At 44.6% G+C, this 20,531-nt stretch overlaps 1 protein-coding gene across 1 annotated transcript in view; it reads left to right on the top strand.

Moving 5' to 3' along the window:
- The window catches only part of spns2 (SPNS lysolipid transporter 2, sphingosine-1-phosphate), a 135,306-nt gene that overhangs the window by 28,495 nt on the left and 86,280 nt on the right, over positions 1 to 20,531 (top strand). The window contains exon 2 of the mRNA XM_055942972.1: positions 14,689 to 14,754. Within this exon, the coding sequence (XP_055798947.1) occupies positions 14,689 to 14,754 (66 nt within the window). The remainder of the gene's footprint in view (positions 1 to 14,688; positions 14,755 to 20,531) is intronic.

Raw genomic sequence — 20,531 nt, 5'->3', positions numbered from 1 at the left:
AGATGTTTCCTGTTGTGTGATGTGAGATTGTGCCTGTGTCCCAGTATAATTCTATTCCCGATATAATGCACTACTAGCCATGGTCAAAAAATAGAACGCTATAGGGTTCCATTTGAGACACAGCCTGTGAGAGCCCCGTTTCTCTTCAGCAGTCATTATTAGCTACCTATACCGCTTTACTCTCCTCCTTCTATCAGCCCAGTGCTGCGGCTGAGGTGTATTACTATCACTATCACTACACAGGCAGGCGCGCCAAAGAAAGGAGTAGACAAAATGGCTGCCTTCTGAACTCCTCTTTTCCTGTCAACCTGGGTTCCTAGTGATTGAGTATTGGTGTTATGTGTTCTCTGTTCCGCACCATTGGGTTAGGTTATCTACGTAACCCCTCATTTAGAGGCCTCCAGTTGCCCCTCTCTGAGAGAGAGAGAGAGAGAGAGAGAGAGAGAGGAGAGAGAGAGAGAGAGAGAGAGAGAGAGAGAGAGAGAGAGAGAGAGAGAGAGAGAGAGAGAGAGAGAGGAGAGAGAGAGAGAGAGAGAGAGAGAGAGAGAGAGAGGAGAGAGAGAGAGAGAGAGAGAGAGAGAGAGAGAGAGAGAGAGAGAGAGAGAGAGAGAGAGAGAGAGAGAGAGAGAGAGAGAGAGAGAGAGAGAGAGAGAGAGAGAGAGAGAGAGAGAGAGAGAGTCTCTGTCTCTGTCTCTGTCTCTGTCTCTGTCTCTGTCTCTGTCTCTGTCTCTGTCTCTGTCTCTGTCTCTGTCTCTGTCTCTGTCTCTGTCTCTGTCTCTGTCTCTGTCTCTGTCTCTGTCTCTGTCTCTGTCTCTGTCTCGCTCTTTCTACCTCTCTCAATTTTTGGGGGGTCTATAAGCTCTGTGGTCTGCATGACAGGCTAGCGCTGCTGCAGCTTGTTGATGCTGAATTGAGCTTGAAACACCAGTCCAGACCAATTTTTCTCTACTGCTTTCACGCACCTGGCTGGCACGCTCGGAGCTCGCCTTTTTCTCTCTTTTCTGTTTCGCTCTGTTTCTTTCTCTACTCTCTCTCCTTCTTTTTCTATCTCCAGAGAGTGAAGGCTGGAGATAGCCTTCCTTCCTATTCTGTTTGAAAAGGGTATTGATTGTTCTGCTTCACTGCTCAGTCATGTTGGAATCAAAGAGAAGGAGGGATGGGGTTGGGCGGTTCAGGCCCGTCCAGGGAGTTCAGTACACTCTCTATGGCAACACCAGTTATCTGGTGTAGTGTAATATTCTGTACATTCTGTATGGCAGCACCAGTTATCTGGTGTAGTGTAATATTCTGTACATTCTGTATGGCAGCACCAGTTATCTGGTGTAGTGTAATATTCTGTACATTCTGTATGGCAGCACCAGTTATCTGGTGTAGTGTAATATTCTGTACATTCTGTATGGCAGCACCAGTTATCTAGTGTAGTGTAATATTCTGTACATTCTGTATGGCAACACCAGTTATCTGGTGTAGTGTAATATTCTGTACATTCTGTATGGCAGCACCAGTTATCTAGTGTAGTGTAATATTCTGTACATTCTGTATGGCAACACAAGTTATCTGGTGTAGTGTAATATTCTGTACATTCTGTATGGCAGCACCAGTTATCTGGTGTAGTGTAATATTCTGTACATTCTGTATGGCAGCACCAGTTATCTAGTGTAGTGTAATATTCTGTACATTCTGTATGGCAGCACCAGTTATCTGGTGTAGTGTAATATTCTGTACATTCTGTATGGCAACACCAGTTATCTGGTGTAGTGTAATATTCTGTACATTCTGTATGGCAGCACCAGTTATCTGGTGTAGTGTAATATTCTGTATGGCAGCACCAGTTATCTGGTGTAGTGTAATATTCTGTACATTCTGGATGGCAGCACCAGTTATCTGGTGTAGTGTAATATTCTGTACATTCTGTATGGCAGCACCAGTTATCTGGTGTAGTGTAATATTCTGTACATTCTGTATGGCAGCACCAGTTATCTGGTGTAGTGTAATATTCTGTATGGCAGCACCAGTTATCTGGTGTAGTGTAATATTCTGTATGGCAGCACCAGTTATCTGGTGTAGTGTAATATTCTGTATGGCAGCACCAGTTATCTGGTGTAGTGTAATATTCTGGATGGCAGCACCAGTTATCTAGTGTAGTGTAATATTCTGGATGGCAGCACCAGTTATCTGGTGTAGTGTAATATTCTGTATGGCAGCACCAGTTATCTGGTGTAGTGTAATATTCTGGATGGCAGCACCAGTTATCTGGTGTAGTGTAATATTCTGTACATTCTGGATGGCAGCACCAGTTATCTGGTGTAGTGTAATATTCTGTACATTCTGGATGGCAGCACCAGTTATCTGGTGTAGTGTAATATTCTGGATGGCAGCACCAGTTATCTAGTGTAGTGTAATATTCTGGATGGCAGCACCAGTTATCTAGTGTAGTGTAATATTCTGTATGGCAGCACCAGTTATCTGGTGTAGTGTAATATTCTGGATGGCAGCACCAGTTATCTGGTGTAGTGTAATATTCTGTATGGCAGCACCAGTTATCTGGTGTAGTGTAATATTCTGGATGGCAGCACCAGTTATCTGGTGTAGTGTAATATTCTGGATGGCAGCACCAGTTATCTGGTGTAGTGTAATATTCTGGATGGCAGCACCAGTTATCTGGTGTAGTGTAATATTCTGTACATTCTGGATGGCAGCACCAGTTATCTGGTGTAGTGTAATATTCTGGATGGCAGCACCAGTTATCTAGTGTAGTGTAATATTCTGGATGGCAGCACCAGTTATCTAGTGTAGTGTAATATTCTGTATGGCAGCACCAGTTATCTGGTGTAGTGTAATATTCTGGATGGCAGCACCAGTTATCTGGTGTAGTGTAATATTCTGTACATTCTGGATGGCAGCACCAGTTATCTGGTGTAGTGTAATATTCTGTATGGCAGCACCAGTTATCTGGTGTAGTGTAATATTCTGGATGGCAGCACCAGTTATCTGGTGTAGTGTAATAGCGTTACCATTAGACATTGCTATGCCCCTTTCTTGGAAACCCTGAGTAATTAGAGAAGCATACCAAGAAACTCTTCGTGTGTACATGACCCTAATTAAGATAGGCAAACTACGCGGGTCGGATTGTGTGTGAGCTAATTATGCTGCTAGTCAGTATCATTGACCCCTTAGTGAATCCCCACCCACGAGAGAGAGAAGAAATAGAGGGATGAGAGACAGAGGAATGAAAGCGAGAGAGAGCGCGGGATGAAATGTCATTAAAAATCACGACATAATGACTCTAATCCCTTTGCCTTGCTGTGTTATGTAAAAAAGCAGAGGATTACCACCAACGGGACTTTTCAATTTCACATGTGCCGAGAGACAGAGAGACCGGTACGCTATATGGTAGCTGTCAGTGTGGTCGACTGGTTGTACATCACACGCGGACACACACTGACACACACAGCGGGATGCGGCCAGAGTGAATTCAGGGAGCGGTTGGACGATTTAGAAAGAGAGCATGGAGAGTGTTTGTCCCTGGCGTCGACATACAGTATGGTGGTGCTGAATTGTTGCGAGCAGTGGTTATTTTGGGAGGTGTGGGGGTGGGTGTGGGGGGGTGGGGTCCCTAGTTCTGGGGCGCACCGGTGTGCGATGATATACTAGCCTGAACAGTATATACTGACATAAGCACATGCTATATCACAGCATACTACAGGTCGTGGAGGGACCTAAACATTTTTAGAGGGTAGAATGACTGTGAGAAGGTCAGTTCTGGTGACTATTTAAAAAGGAGACTACTCCAAAATAATTGAAAATAAAAGAATGTTTACATACATTTTTTTTTTTTTTACATTTTTTTTTTTTTATATATATATATTTTTTTGAAATGAACCCAATAACATATTGGTCCATATTATCAGACAGGTGTGCTATTTAGCAATAAGCATTATCACCTACTGTAGCCCAACTGATTCAGCATAGTGGCTATAAATAAATAGGCTCCAGCATTTACCCCATTAGCCTAATCATTAGCTAGATCACAAACTCTAAACATGATCTTGTTTCTAGTTAGCAACATATTGGTGACTTGATTATCCCCAAAAAACGTTCCACTGGCACTCAGTCAAGGATCATGTACTGTGAATATAATGTAGGCCTACCAGTTAGTCTTGATTCGTGTAACATTTAGCCCCGGTTTCCCCTATGCATTCAACGCCATTAGCGAGCGCTATTGTGCATAAACCACAATGCTGCTAAAAGCAATTCACTCATTTTCGGAAGGTGAGAAGTTAAAAGTTGTGATCCTCCACTTTCAACGATGGCCATCAAAACTGCTTTCAAAGGTATGTTTTTCCTCGACTGCATTAAGAATGTTGTACAATGGCTGTGCGTGCATGTTTCTCTCCCTGTGTGGCACGCAGGTTCACGTTTATTCTCATGAGTCTTGCCCTGGAGCCAGAGTGTTTAACGCTAAATGGGCCAGCAGCAAAGTCAAAACTGTCTATATTGTAAATATTCATGACATTTTTTTTGCTTTTTGGTAAATAAATTTAAGGTTAAGGTTAGGCATTATGGTTAGCAATGTTTTTAAGGTTACGATTAGGTTTAAAAACAGATTTTATGACTTGGCACCCTATTCCCTATTATATTAAAAAGTAGTGCACTTTATAGGGAATAGGGTGCCATTTAGGATGCAACCCATACATCTAATGGGCTGTACAGTATCTATTATTGATTAGCTGCTGTAGGGATCCTCGCCAATGCTATGAAATATGTAACACTTATTGGCTAGCTGGGTGAGATGTACAGCAGCCCTCAGAGAGATGTACATCAAGCGTACATCTCTCTCTCTCTCTATCAGTCTCTCTCTCTCTCTCTCTCTCTCCTCTTCCCTATTTCTTTCTTTATATCTTTCTGTCTCTCTCCCTCTTTCTCTCTCTCTCTCTCTCTTTCTCTTTCTCTTTCTGCCCCCTCTTCTCACCCCACCTCTTTCTACCTCACCTTCAATGTGAGTCACGCAGTCATGTTGTTTGCTGTTTTCAGAGAGTCAACAGGAGAGGTACACAGCCACCTAGACAGACAGAGAGACCCAGCGGTGGCGACAGAAAGCCTAGATGGCAGTGCCTTGATGAATCAGATGTTTGCCCAGCCACATGACGCTGAATATAAATATAGACACAGATTATTTTGCTGTAAAATTGTCTGGCTTCACCTCTCAGATGGCCACTGCTTTAGTGTGTTTCAGTCCCCCAGTCGAGCATCCTTCTGGAGTGTCAATAGAGCTCCGTTTTCATCTGGGCTGTTTCCCCCCCGTCAGTTAGGAAACAAATGAGGTCATAGTTATTAGAGGGCTGTGATTCAGCTTGACCCTAAAGGACATTGGATACACTCACATACATATTCACATAGAACATATTAATAGAGACGCACACATTTAAACACACCACACAAATACACATTGGGCACAGTCACATGGAAAAAGCGAGCATCCCCTGCCTGGTCTGTTAGAGCAGAGTGGCGCTAGCCGCAAAGCGAGCCAGCGGGAGGAAAGCGCCCGCCGGGCCGGCTGCAGTCGGACATAGTTGTGGTCAACCAGCCCTTTCTCTGCCTCTGCTGTGGCCCTGGCTTTCCCCAATCACACATACACATGCATGCACTTTCTCTCTCTCCACCACACACACCTCCACACACGCACAGACAGACACAAAAACACACTTACTGTGTATCCCAGGGAGAGAACTCCCTTTCGTTTTTTTCCCAGAGCTGTGCCTATTTATATTGATCCTTGCGGTGACACATGAAGCAGGATTGACCCTCGTCAGCAGAGCATACAGTTGCAGTTCACCACCACCCTGCCTGCTTGCCTCCCAATTGGCACCCTATTCTCTATTTATAGTGCATATTGACCAGAGCCGTATGGGCCCTGGTCAACAGTAGTGCACTGTATAGGGTGTAGTTTGGAACGTATCCCTTGTAACAGTGGGGAGAATGAGTTACTTCCATCCAGAGCTCACAGACGGAGCAGCTCACTCAGGGAAAATAAGGAATATTGAGTGAAAGGGGAAGTAAGACATTACCACGAGGAGTAGCGTTACACACACTATGGAAATATAGGCTTGGCAAGAGAGGTTTTGAGTTCTGCCTGACCTGATGTAGCCACCTCTCTCCCCCCTCTATCCTCTCCTTCTTCAACTCTCTTCTCTTTTACACACTTCTCTCTACAGACAAAAACAGACACACACAAACTACACTTCACTCTGCGTTGCTAAATGGGTCTCTTTTGCCATCCTCCTCGTAGCCTAGTTCCAGAGTGTCGGAAATAGAAGCGTGGGGCTGGAGATCCATGGGTCCCTGGTGGGGATTGGAAAATGAAGTAGGTCTGCAAGCTGATGGGCTGTTTTTTTTTTGTGTGTGTGTGTGTGTGTGTGTGCGTGTGTGTGTGCGTGCGTGCGTGCGTGCGTGCGTGCGTGGGGAGAAAGAAAATGTGTGAGCGTGTGCATGCGTGCTTGTTTTCGTGTGTGTGTGTCAGAGGAGGCTGGTGGGATGAGCTATAGAAGGACAGGCCCATTGTAATGGCTGAAATGGAATAACGGGAACGGTATCAAACATATCTGGATAGAAACCACATGTTTGTTCCATTTAATTCATTCCAGCTATTACAATAAGCCCGTCCTCCTATATTCCTCCCATCAGCCTCCTCTGGTGTGTGTGTGTAAGGTGTCCCAAAGGACCATTTAGGACTGGCAGTGTATGACTCACACCCCCCAAAAACATAGTCCTCACAGAGCTGCATTACATACAGTACATATAGTAAACGCTTCTCAAATCTCATCTGGGTTTGAGTTCTGCATTCCGCTACTGTATATTGGTTTCAAAGAATTCTAACCATTTGAGGGTGAACAAATCAGGTTTCTGTGCAAAACAGGCAAATCAACATTTACAACACCACCTCCGAATGAACACGATAGACATCTAGAAAGTCGAAACCGCCTGACCTCAACTCACCTAACTAACCTCTCTTGCTGTTATTCTCAATACGATAGTGAGGGAGGCCACTTATTTGTAGAACCAAACGCTGTATAATGGGTAAAACATTCATAACATATTAAATGTAGATATTTATAGCACATTTCAAAATAAATTCTCCGCTGTTCACTCTTCATGTTTTTCTTTCTGCGACAGTCTGTGAGACTGTTGTAACGCCTATATGGCTCCATTCAAAGCAGCACTCACGAAGGCATCCATTTATAGAAGGTCTGAATAAGTGTCAGCTCTACGCTGCACACAGACAGGGCCGTCTCAGTAGTCACAACATCCTATCAGTAGAGACATATAGCATCCTGTCTATGTCACAGGCAACTCCAGTAAACTTCCGGCGTCTTCATCCGTAATTGGGTTCCCCGACGAAAATGTATTCGTTCCCTTGACAGCAACGTGTCTTCTATCCGTTCGATACAGTAGACATGTAGTCCTTTAATTATTTTAGTCCTCTGCATTAAACAAGCCCTTTTTTTTTTATCAGAGAGCTTATTTGTTACACCTGAAATGATCAGGCGGGGAATTCCCTATGGACAACTACAGAGCCAACATGACAGATTGCACCAGGAAAAAACTTTACTTCTGAAACGTCCCAAACTTTGTGTTTGTTGTCCCTTAGGCTTGTTCATTATGTCTCTGTGTGTGTGTGTGTGTGTGCGTGCCTGCTTGTATGTGTGTCTATGAAGTCTTATTTCTCAGAGGGAGTGGCCTACAAAGAAGCTTTTAGAGTACAATACTGAGGTATTGCTGCAGGCTCTCATCTGCAGCAGCTTCGTGAGAACCTGACTCTAGTTTAGCTGGAAGTGGATGATGTGTTATCGGGAACTTCTGCATTCCTGCCATACCCCTATGCCAGCAGTGTCACTGGACTGGCACAGTACATTAAATACACAGGGCCCTGGAGGCCTGACACCTGTGAATGTTGCATTGAGGCAATTGTATTAAACGCACCCAAGTATAGACTGAAAACAGCCCATGGAGAGTTGACCTAGCTGAGCTGCGTTTTTTCCGTGAAATGAATCCCATTGTTATTTTTTTATTAAAACAGCAACAATATAATACAAAGACAATACAAATGGTTGCTCCCATCAGTGGGCGCTCTGGTCGGTGGCGGCGACCTGAGACGCTGGCAGGGTCTTGAACCTCCCCGTCTGCAACATTTCTGCCGAAATTGCCCCAATTTCTTTTTTTACTGACCCAAGAGCACAATGATATTTCCTATTGACTGACTGTGGTCCTCCAAAACCCCCAACAATACAGTTTGTGGGTCCAACCTCGCCCTGATATTATGGCATAACCACTCCTGGAGCAGACTCCAAAAACAAGCCACTGATGAACAAGTACTTAAAATGTGCTCTGTTGATTCTGTTTCCACGTGGCAGTCTGAACTGCTCTGACTGTTCAATGCCCCATACACTGAGCATTATTTTTGTAGCGAGACTTTTATATAATGTCTTAACTTGTTGTTTTGTGTATCAGTTCATGAACCCGATGCCATGGTATCGGGACATCGAAATCATGTTCCCAACTATCTTGAATTTTATGCGGTATAGTTGTCATAGTGTAACTGACACATTTTACCATTTAAATGAGTAATTTTAAGACATTAATACATTTTATTGGTGGCAGACATACTAATTCATAACTTTTTCTTTAAAGTAATTGCCACTTTTGTGGCAGCACTGCGATGAGTTGGTTATCGTTTTGTATTGAGCAAAATTAATCCCATTGTTTGTATTTTGTATTTTTGTAGAAATAGTTTGTATTTCTTATGGATCCCCATTACTCTTCCTGGGTCCAGCAATATTAAGGCGGTTTATACAATTTTAAAACATTACAATACATTCACAGATTTCACAACACACTGTGTGCCCTCAGGCCCCTACTCCACCACTACCACATATCTACAGTACTAAATACATGTGTGTGTATTAGAGATCGACTGATTAAGCTGCATTTTTGGACGCCGATTATGGCCAATTACATTGCAATCCACGAGGAGACTGCGTGGCAGGCTGACCACCTGTTACGCGAGTGCAGTAAAGAGCCAAGGTAAGTTGCTAGCTAGCATTAAACTTATCTTATAAAAACAATCAATCCATATTAACATAATCACTAGTTAACTACACATGGTTGATGATATTACTAGTTTAACTAGCTTGTCCTGCGTTAAATATAATCAATGCGGTGCCTGTTAATTTATCATCAAATCACAGCCTACTTTGCCAAACGGGTGATGATTTACCAAAAAGCGCATTCGCGTCAGGGTATATGCAGCAGTTTGGGCCGCCTGGCTCGTTGCGAACTGTGTGAAGACCATTTCTTCCTAACAAAGACCGTAATTAATTTGCCATCATTTTACATAATTATGACATAACATTGAAGGTTGTGCAATGTAACAGCAATATTTAGACTTAGGGTTGCCGCCCGTTCAATAAAATATGGAACGGTTCCGTATTTCACTGAAAGAATAAACATTTTGTTTTCGAAATGATAGTTTCCGGATTTGACCATATTAATGACCTAAGGCTCGTATTTCTGTGTGTTATTATATTATAAGTAAGTCTATGATTTGATAGAGCAGTCTGACTGAGCGGTGGTAGGCAGCAGCAGGCTCGTAAGCATTCATTCAAACAGCACTTTACTGCGTATGCCAGCAGCTCTTCGCAATGCTTGAAGCACAGCGCTGTTTATGACTTCAAGCCTATCAACTCCCGAGATTAGACTGGCAATACTATAGTGCCTATAAGAACATCCAGTAGTCAAAGGTATATGAAATACGAACGTTATAGAGAGAAATAGTCCTATAATTCCTAAAATAACTACAACCTAAAACTTCTTAAGTGGGAATATTGAAGACTCATGTTAAAAGGAACCACCAGCTTTCATATGTTCTCATGTTCTGAGGAAGGAACTTAAATGTTTTTTTTACATGGCACATATTGCACTTTTACTTTCTTCTCCAACACTGTGTTTTTGCATTATTTAAACCAAATTGAACAATCTTCCATCTAGATTGTCAGACCACGGTGGCTTGTCGTTGTTGATAGACAACAATAAACATTTCACCTCTTCCACACTGACTTTACAGAATTCAAAAGTACAATTCTTGTTTTCATAATTTGGTCCGATATACTTGTATGTGTAGTGTCGGCGTTTTGTTGCTGGCATGTCATCCCTAAGTTTGCTTATCTTGCCAATGAAAATGTTTCAAGTAGTTTGCAATATCTGTGGGCTTTGTGATAAATGAGCCATCTGATTCAATAAATAAAGGAGCCGATTTTTTTTTATTTAAGGTGCCGCAAAGCTTTTTACTATCATTCTTTATATAATTCATCTTTGTTTCGTAGTGTAGTTTCTTTTTATTTAGTTTAGACACATGATTTCTTAATGTGCAGTACGTTTGCCAATCATTTGGGCTGCCAGACTTAATTGCCATACCTTTTGCCTCATCCCTCTTCAACCATACCATTTTTAAATTCCCAATTAATCAAAAGTGATTTAACAGTTTTTTTCAGTCATTTTCTTAATGGATGCGTGCTTATTAGTAACTGGAATAAGTAGTTTAATAAATACGTCAAGTGCAGCGTCTGGTTGCTCCTCATTACACACCACAGACCAGCAAATATTCTTTACATCATCAACATATGAATCACGACAAAACTTCTTCTTGTATGACCTCTTATACACTATATTAGAACTTTGGCTTTCCTAGATATGGCTATTATATTGTGATCACTACATCCTATGGATTTGGATACTGCTTTAAAGCAAATATCTGCAGCGTTATTAAAAATGTGATCAATACATGTTGATTTAATTCCTGTGCTGTTTGTAACTACCTTGGTAGGTAGACTGACAACCTGATCCACGTTGCAGGCACTGGTTACAGTTTGAAGCTTTTTCCTGAGTGGGCAGCTTGATGATAGCCAGTCAATATTTAAATCACTCAGAAAATATACTTCTCTGTTGATATCACATACATTATCAAGCATTTCACACATGTTATCCAAATACTGACTGTTAGCACTTGGTGGTCTATAGTAGCTTCCCACAAGAATGGGCTTTAGGCGAGGCAGATGAACCTGTAGCCACATTACTTCAACAGTATTTAACATTAGATCGTCTCTAAGCTTTACAGGAATGTGGTTCTGAATGTAGACCGCAACACCGCCTCTGGCATTTCTGTCTTTTCGGTAGATGTTATCACCACTGTATCATCAAAGGTATTGTTTATGTGAGTTTCAGAGATAGTCAGAGTGTGAATGTCATCTGTTACAAGCAAGTCATTGACTTCATGTAGTGTAATTTCACTGAGCACGGTGGTAGGATACAGTATATTCTCCTCACACAAACACCTGGAGAGAGAGAGAGAGAGAAAGAGTGAACCCAAGCCAGACAACAATAGATATAGATGCAGTCAAATATAGGCCTAGAGCACAGGAGGCAGACGGAGAGAGAAGGAGTGAGAGGAGAGGGAAGAGGCTGGTGATTTGTAAGTCCTCCGGATTTCGCAAGCTGACATCCTCTTGCCGCCGTCTCTTGACCTTTCCTCCTTGTGTGCCCACGCGGCGTTACCATGGCAACTCTAGCCCTGGTGCCACTAAGGCGGGAGACGGGTAGAGACTGGCGGGCTGTCAGTGGCACCTTAGTCAAATATATTTCATCACGACTCCTTCGGCTAATGTAGGACGAATACTAGTGTCTTGTATAGAAATTAAACATCTCAGACAATGTTTTTGTGGTACTTTAGGGGATTTTGGTCAGAGCCGTGTCAGTGCCCGCCAAACACAGATAGATACAGGGTGGTCCGGTTATACAGGGTGATAATGAGCAAAGAAGAAAAGAGGAAGGACGAGAGGAGGATGATGACAGAGAGAAAGGAAGGCGAGGATAAGGAGAGAGGAATGCTGGAAGGAGAGAAAGAGAGATTGAATTGAGGGCAAGGGCAAACCTCAAATACGCAGTCTGAAGCCATGAAGCTGCCCGTAAAACTGAAAGCTCCCGTTGAGAGTGAAGATATACGTTTAGCCTGATATGCTGCTGCACAGACACACTGCAGCCTTCTGTCTGTAATCTCGTAGATTAAGACAGCCCATAACACAGAGCCTTACACCTGTATACCTGCACTCAATACAATACAACAATTACTTCACAACATTACACAATTTAATGGATGGTGTGCTTTTATCTGAAGACATTTGGGTCAAACACTTGCCCACCTGAACAGTCGGGTTGATTGTTATAAACACAAATTAGGGAATATGGTCTGTATTTACACAACATTTACATAATAGTGACTGTTGCATATCAGAAAGAAAATATGTCACTTCCATGTGAGTTGGCCCCAAAAGACTGAAATATACGTTTTCACAGCAATCTATTAGGGAGCATGTAGGGCAAAGATCAGTCAGTCGGTCACACTTGTATGCACATGTACACCCACATAGAGACTAAATTGGTCCTGCACTCAGTCACCCCAGTGAGGTGGTGGTGTAATGGGGGGGGGGGGGGGGGCAGGGTTAGTAGGAGGGTGTTTAGTAATCGTGCGTGCGTGCGAGCGAGAGGGGACGGGCAGGGCGTGGTACCAGGCAGGCAGGTGCTGAATCTGCTCGGGAGGGACGTTCCACCATCTGGCACAGGGATCCCCCTCCCAGCGGGCACACTGAGTGTGTGTGTGTTTCCGGCAGGCTAATTGGAGCACAGCCTCAGCGGAGTGACAGCTCTGTCACCGTGGCGATGTTTGACAGGCTAGACAAGGGAGAGCCGACCTGTCTGTACTGAACAAGAATAGAGCAAACGGCCAATGTGTGTGTGTGTGTCTGCCCCTGTCTCGGCCTCTGTGTGTGCGTCGTTCAATGTTGAAGGGAAATGGGTTGTTAGCCTAATTTAAATCCCCTCCCAGTTTTACCGTGCACCAACCAGGCAGTAGTTTAACCATGCTGCGTTGATATGGAAGTCCTGATGTGTGTGTCGTTCCAACCTAGAGCGAACCCAGCCTCAGTGCTGTGGCTTGTTGGTGTTGCAGTGGTGCAGGAATGCAGCCCGAAGTGTGAGAACGGGAGCAGGTGGCTTGTCTCATGTGACAGGAATGTCACTTATGTCCCTGCTCTGCTCAGAGCCCCAGCTGCACCTGCCCAGACCTCGCTCCTCGCTGCCTTTGAAATGTGCCCTATACTATATCTGTTGACGACTGAATGGAGTGATGACAATGCCCGAGGATAGAAACCTCAAACGTGGCCACTCAATCAAATGAATAAAGTAATATACTTTAAGAATGTGCTTAGTTGTCACTTCTCTTTGAGTCTTCCTCCCTCTCCATTTTTTTGGAGTACATTAATATTGTCAAAACACACAGCATTTTAAATATAGTTTGAGTGTTACTGTAGTGCAGACAGTTTGGGTAGAGAGACCATATTAGTAGAATCTCATTCTATTTATGAGAGAGCCCCTCTGACTTTGAGTTGAGATGAGGTCTACAGTGCATAATTAAATACAACCTGGTATTAGTTTCTAGGGCTCCCAAGTGGCGCATCGGTATAAGGCACTGCATCGCAGTGTCACTACAGTCCCCGGTTTGATTCCAGGCTTATCACACCCAGCCGCGACTGGAGTCCCATAGGGCGACGCCCAATTGTCTCCGGCGTTGTCCGGGTTTGGCCGGGGTAGGCTGTCATTGTAAATAAGAATTTGTTCTTAACTGACTTGCCTAGTTTAAAAAAATTTTTTTTTAATAAGCATCTCTTTTGCAAGAAAGATATGCATCATGTTATAATACCGGGCCAGTGGCTGCTGCTGTTAGGATGTTGGGGATGCTGCTGTTACTGCTACTCTATATTCATGAGTTCTGCTCTGCTCAGACCAGCCTGTCAGTCGGTCTCACACGCTGAGCCCGAACACAGCACTGTAGTGTGTTATGTGTAGGGAGAGGCTCAGGAGGATATGAACGATTTGTGATAAGGAATTCAGGCGAGGATAATTATTCTGAGAAAGATTTCTATGTTATTGAACGGGCAGTAGCCTGGACACCTTTTTTTTTTGACTATACAATCAACAAATGTGCTAGCTGTCATATTGCGGGTCGCACAACATCCATCTTTATTTTCTCTGGTCTACAGGTGAAAATCTCAATCTCGCCATTGGTTACAGAGATACAAGCGGTGTCTTGGTAATGTTATGACGACAGGATTCAGCTGCTCACATGTCTTGAGCTCAGTCGTTCAATCTCCACAGAGTGTGTGTGTGTGTGTGTGTGTGTGTGTGTGTGTGTGTGTGTGTGTGTGTGTGTGTGTGTGTGTGTGTGTGTGTGTGTGTGTGTGTGTGTGTGTGTGTGTGTGTGTGTGTGTGGTGCTTTTGGGATTTTAAAAGGGCACCTGGCCACCTTCACTAACCCTCTGCAGGCAACACCATCTTAGTGTTTAGTGCTGTCTGTCTGCCAGCCAAGAGAGCACTTAATACTGTATTGCTCTCCTTAATACAGTATTCTTGCGGCAGCTATAAAAGAGAACCACCGCAAGGCCACAAAAACCTCATTCATTCAACTGTTATTAAAGCAATTAAATATTCATGACAACGTGTATGGTTATTGTACCGCAACCATTGCCACACAATACTAATCGCTGTCCTCCCCTCTCTCTTTCTTCTCTCTCTGTTGTGCAGGGGTTTTGCTCGACATCCAGAGACACTTCAATGTATCGGACAGTGGAGTGGGCTTGTTGCAAACAGGTAAGTCTCTCCTGATCCCTTAATGGCACATATGTAGCAACGATTAGCAAAGCTCAAACATCCACTCAAACCCTCCTCCTCCTCTCACGACAGGCCCATTACCTGTGCACGCTAAGCTGCTCTTAGGCCTCTTAGATTGGGACAACAAAAGGATAAAAGTCCCCTACTGCCTCCAGCCCTCTCCTCCCTGTCCTCCCCCCTATACCTCATCCTCCCTCCTCCTCCTCCTCCTCCCTGCAGCCTGTGCAATTGACTGTAACTAAACCGGAAGACTGACTGAGTCAACAACAGACACACTGGCTTGTTTTTGGGATGGTGGCTCATGCCCCTTCTGCCTTGCTCATTGTCAGACAGCCAAAAGGCCCTCCTTGACTAGACGGGTAGAAAGTATCACAAAAGTTCTAATGCACGTGGAGTAATAAACATGAACCAAATATTGCAATTTAGCGAATGCAAGCTTTATGAATGAAAAAATTATTTTATCCTTAGGGTCTGACATTTCAAGCAACATTTTGCATGGTCAGGAACCTAGTCGCAATGGATCTGTTCCAGTGATTGTAGGTTGTAGATGGTTAAGACAGTATGAACGGGTTATTTCTGCGCTCCGTGAGTTCCACCAGTAGGCAGCCCGGTGAAAAATGAAAACGCTGTTGAGCGGAAGCGGCTGAGAGGCTGAGTCTGAGGGCTATGAGGTAGGGTTTCCTGCTCTGTAGACCTTACTGAATCCAAACATTGTGAGGGAAAAGTGCATATCTATTAGTTTGGCATCAGAAGGAGGGCTGGCACTTTCTGGAGTTTTGAGTTGACCTTTCAACCCCAAGGCTGCTGGGACCTAGCACGTTCTATATCTCCTGAGGCTGAATGTCATGGATTTTGAGTTTGAAAAATCTCACGGTGGCACCCACATGTCCATTATCTCTCAGGTGACGGGGTGAACGATCGGATTCCTCAAAGATAACTGTGAACAGATTTATGCGCCCGTAAGTGAAGTCGTGTTTGATGAAGTGTGCATGGTTGATAGCGTTTCACCCATCTCTCAAATGACTTGACATAGCAACCAGGAAATCCAATCCCAGTTGCGCTTGTTGTTGCCGTTTTGGCGTTGCTGAATAAACAAAACCCATATACACATGCAGAACACACAGCACATAATGCAAACAGACTCTCACTCCCACACGCAGTCAGTAAGTGGAATGGCACCCACAGCTGCCCTCTGCCCCTGTCTGCTGTCTGTAGCTGGGGCTAAAAGCAGTACATGTCTGTGTGTGTGCGTGCAGTATGTGCCTGTGTGTTCTGTGCCTGTCCTGTCCTGTCTTGGGCCAGACTGCGTGGTGTGGCATGTCCCCTGATCTCCAGCTGACCCCAGTCTCTCGCTGGCCTGAGGAATGCAGCCGGCCCGAAGCTCTGACCGCTGAGAGCAGCCATGACCAGACTGGGAACCTACGTGTGAACGGCTGGCTAGGGCAGTGGTTCTCAAATCTCCCCTCAGGGACCCCTGCCTCGTCAAGGGCTTGGTGATTAGCTGACAAGTTGAATCAGGTGTGCGAGCTCTGGAATAGATCAAATACATGGAATGACTGGGGGTCCTGAGGAGAGGTTTGAGAACAACTGCGCTAGGGGGTTGGCGGGTGATCACATGTAGGTGTCCATGTGTGCTGTTATATCCTCAACCCCCCCCCCCCCCCCCCTCACCCCCTACATCTCTTTATTTCTCTCTCTCTCTCTCAAACACACACACACACACACACACACACACTCACACACACACACACACACACACACACACACACACACACACACACACACACTCACACACACACACACACACACACACACACACACACACACACACACACACACACACACACACACACACACACACACACACACACACACACACACACACACACACACACACACACACACACCAGAGAGAACAAGAGAACAATCGCCCACTATGTGAGCTCCTGCATCCAGGCTCTGCCCGCTTTCTCTCCTTGGCAACTTCCACCCACACCTGGTAGTCCAAACTGCCTACGTGGGCTAGTATTGGTAAGTGGGCGATGTGTGAGGAGTTGATTCAGCCTCTCTCTGATCCCAGCTCACCTTCACTATATTCACACCTCAGAGAGCAGTGACCACGTACTGCTACGGTCACTTCTCACACCTGCACTAGTGTTACTGACTGGTCTATTTATAAGAGTTCTGTTTGAGTTCTGGTTCGGTTCTGCTTCGCCTTTTTCTTTGGCTGTGGATGAGGGGCTTTGGGTTATCTCTGGGCTGACAAAGTCTGGAGTATTGGAACTATGGCTGGTTTTCCTAGATTGCTTTGTGCCCACTCTTTGTGCCCACTCTGGAGACAAGAGTGGCCTCACTGGCCACTAGAGCTGCTGTTTAAACCCGCAGAAGCTCCCGACAGCGTTTGCAATTTTTTACATGCGCTTATGTCTGTAATTGTGTTTTTAAAGTTCACACACAACTCAACGTATGGAAAGGTGTAACCTTTCTTAAGTTATGGGGCGACACCAAAGTTAAAATGGTATTACACAAAGCAAAACATTTAGTGTGTGTGTGTGTGTGTGTGCGTGTGCGTACGTTCACACCTTTTAATAGGTGTGTGTGACGTAACTCCCTGAGGGGTAAGGCCCAAAGAGAGTGGAGAGGCCCCGTGTAAGAGGATCAGGTCTCTGTTGATATCACTCAGGTGATGTATGGTAGTACGGCATGTGTTCTGGCCCCAGGTGCTCACGCCTGTCCATCAGATCAGCCCCCAGGAATGTACTGCACACATAGAAAGAGCAGAGCAGATCTGACACGAACTGTCATTCCTGACGAGAGGAGAAGACCTGTCAGATCAAAGGGGAAGCTCCCATTGGATATGACAGGCCTCTTTTAGGGCTCCTTGCTAATGAGTCTGAGGTTGTGGCCAAATGAAGACCGAGTGCTGCGAGCGGGAGAACGACCTGTGGCTCTTTGGTCATGGGTGATGTTACATTTTCTACAGGTTTGGAAGGAGCCTGGAGGGCTTGGTTGGTTGGTTGGTGAGCCTGCAGACAGAGGAACGTGTGCTTTGTGTAGATGTGTTGTTATTGTCCATTATGAATAGTCGAGTATATTGGCAGGGTTTTAAAACGTGGTGAGATGGGTTGGGTGGGTGAATAAGGAGCTGGTTAGTGTCGGTCCAGTTTCTCCAGACTGCAACCACTAATTATTACTGATCTTTTATGTGGGCAGGTTTTATATTCAGTCGGGATACGTCTTGGGTGGATGGATGTGTGGTGGAGCCGACCGGTGTCCGTCCTGGTTTTGCAGGCTGTCCTCCATTCATCACTGCCAGGTTGCAGACGGACTGTTTTTCTTGCGTCCCAATTGGCACTCTGATCCCTAGAAAGCGCACTGCTTTTGGCTCGAACCTTATGGGCCCTGGTCAAAAGTAGTGCACTATGAAGGGGATAGGGTGCCATTTGGGACACAACCCTCTGTCGAGGTTGACTGTGTCTGTGCCCCGCTCCCTCCGTCTGTCCCCTGCCCGGTTGCCCACCCCAGTCCTGTCTCGGTTTGCAACACGACACCCACACACACAGCCAGGCCCAGCCAGCCTTACCAGAGTGTCAGCCTGGCCAGACACTTACTGAGGAATGGGGCCACAGGTGGAACTGGGAAGTCCTTCCATTCATTGGAGCTGTGAAGTCCCTCAGCTCTCGGAGCCCCACTAACTAACACACTCATGTCATACATACAGCTCACAGTTTTTTTGTTTTTAAAAAAATCTCTCGTCCGATCCTAACCCACATACAGTCTTCTCACCTCTCTGCCTCTCTCTCTCTCTCTGTGTCTCTCTCTCTCTGTCAGGAGATTTTCTCAATATCCCGTTTCTGGACTTACATTTAATGCCTGTGATTTTCTTGTGGATAAGAGAGGATAAAGATTTAGGATCTGAGGCTTAGAGTTGTGGCTCTGACCCTGAAACCCCTTAGCAACTGGGGCTGTCGCAAGTGTGGCCAACTTTCTATGTTTATGGACAGTGTTTGTCACAGGCTTGAGTTACTCTATAATGGAGATGGTTATAGGACTCTGGTAAAGCTATCAGTGCTTGATCAGCTGTGCTGTCTGTCGGCTGCCTCACAGCTGCTCTCGCTTTCCGGTGTCTCTCTCTATACCTTCGTTCCACTCTTTCGTTCCCTCGTTTGCTGTGTCCCCCCCCGTCCCCCCCACTTTCGCTCTCTCTCCCTATATCCCTTCTTTCTCCTCTCTCTGTCTTTAGTCTCTCTCTCTCCCTCTCTCCCCTCTCTCGTTCGCTCCCTCTTTAACTCTGCAGTCCTCTCTCTCACTCCCTCTTCCCTATCTCTTTTTCCTCTCCCTCTCTGTCCCTTACTAAAAACATACAGGACAAAAATAATGTGGGGGGGAAAAATATGTTTTTCGGACACGTACACTATATGAACAAATCACTTATTTGTTTATTTACATGAGTCAGACATGGCTTTAGAATACGTGAAGTTTCAGGTGGATTTTAATGCATGTTTTTCACATGGTTTCCAAACATTTCACATGTGTTATTCTAAACTTCACATGTGCTTTGTAACTGGTGGGATTAGAACGCAGGTCTCCCACGGGAGAAGCCATTGTCTTGACCATTAGACCAAAGACCTGACACTGAGTGAAAATAATAATAAATGTACATTGGAAAAGAAACCCAATCTAAGAATATTGACTGTTCAATTCAAAATACGGAGGACAAACGCTTAACATTTTTATCGGGTTTATCACTGGATTAATTTGCTCAAATTGAGCAGTAATTTAAGAATTTTTTATTTAAAAAAATATTGACACTTTGATTTTGTTAATACTAATGGAGTGGAGGACTCCAGAAATAACTATTTTTAACGTACTATTATACTCAGGTAGGCTAAGTAACCTTTTTACAGAATGGCATTACAGAATTTGCTACTGCAACATGTTAACACCACCTTTTCACATGTGAGGAAAATAACACTATTTCACCCCCACATGTGGAATTTTCTTACATGTGAAACTGCCAATGTGATTTTGAACGTGCAATTCCACATGTGAAACTTCAATTCACATGTGAGGTGAAACATGTATTAAAGTTGTATTAAAGTATTTCCCTCACATGAGAAAAGGTGGGGAACTCAAAATGTAATAAATGAGAAAATATGTTTTCACGTGAAGTTTAACCTCAACACGTGAAAACAGCCATTTCACATGTGAAACAAAATGTTTTACATTTTAAGCTACACATTTCATGTTTTTTGGGGGGGGATGATGTCTCACTCTGTCCATCCTTCTCTCCCTGCCGTGGTCTGTCTGCAAGGGATTATGCATGAAAAGACATGCTGTCCTCTCAGCTCTGGTTGGCAGCTGTTGCTGCTCTGCTGTCACTCTGATGGACACCTCACAGAAAAGGAGTCTGGTGGCAACAGCAGAGAGGGATTCAGAGATTCAGATTCCCGGTGGAGGGGGAGAAAGGCAGAGAGAGAGGGGGAAGGAGGGAGGGAGGGAAGGAGGGAGGGAAAGACCGACACAGAGATGGAGAGAGAAAGACAAGAAAGAGGTATGAAAGACAAGAAAGAGGTGTGAAAGACAAAGGGAGGAGAGGGTAAAGAAAGTAAAATAAATGGTGACACCTGCGTAACACTCCCTCTGTGCAGCCTGCATGGCTGCGAGCTGTGAGATTTAATCACCCAGCACAGTATTGATTCCCAGATGAAAACAAAAGCATTTATCTGGAGTTCAATGGCTCTGGCCCCGACTGA

Source organism: Salvelinus fontinalis, chromosome 13 (genome assembly GCF_029448725.1).
Source record: "Salvelinus fontinalis isolate EN_2023a chromosome 13, ASM2944872v1, whole genome shotgun sequence".
NCBI classification, from domain to species: domain Eukaryota; kingdom Metazoa; phylum Chordata; class Actinopteri; order Salmoniformes; family Salmonidae; genus Salvelinus; species Salvelinus fontinalis.
Note: the sequence above shows the minus strand (reverse complement) of the source record. Positions and strands in the feature narration are given on the sequence as shown.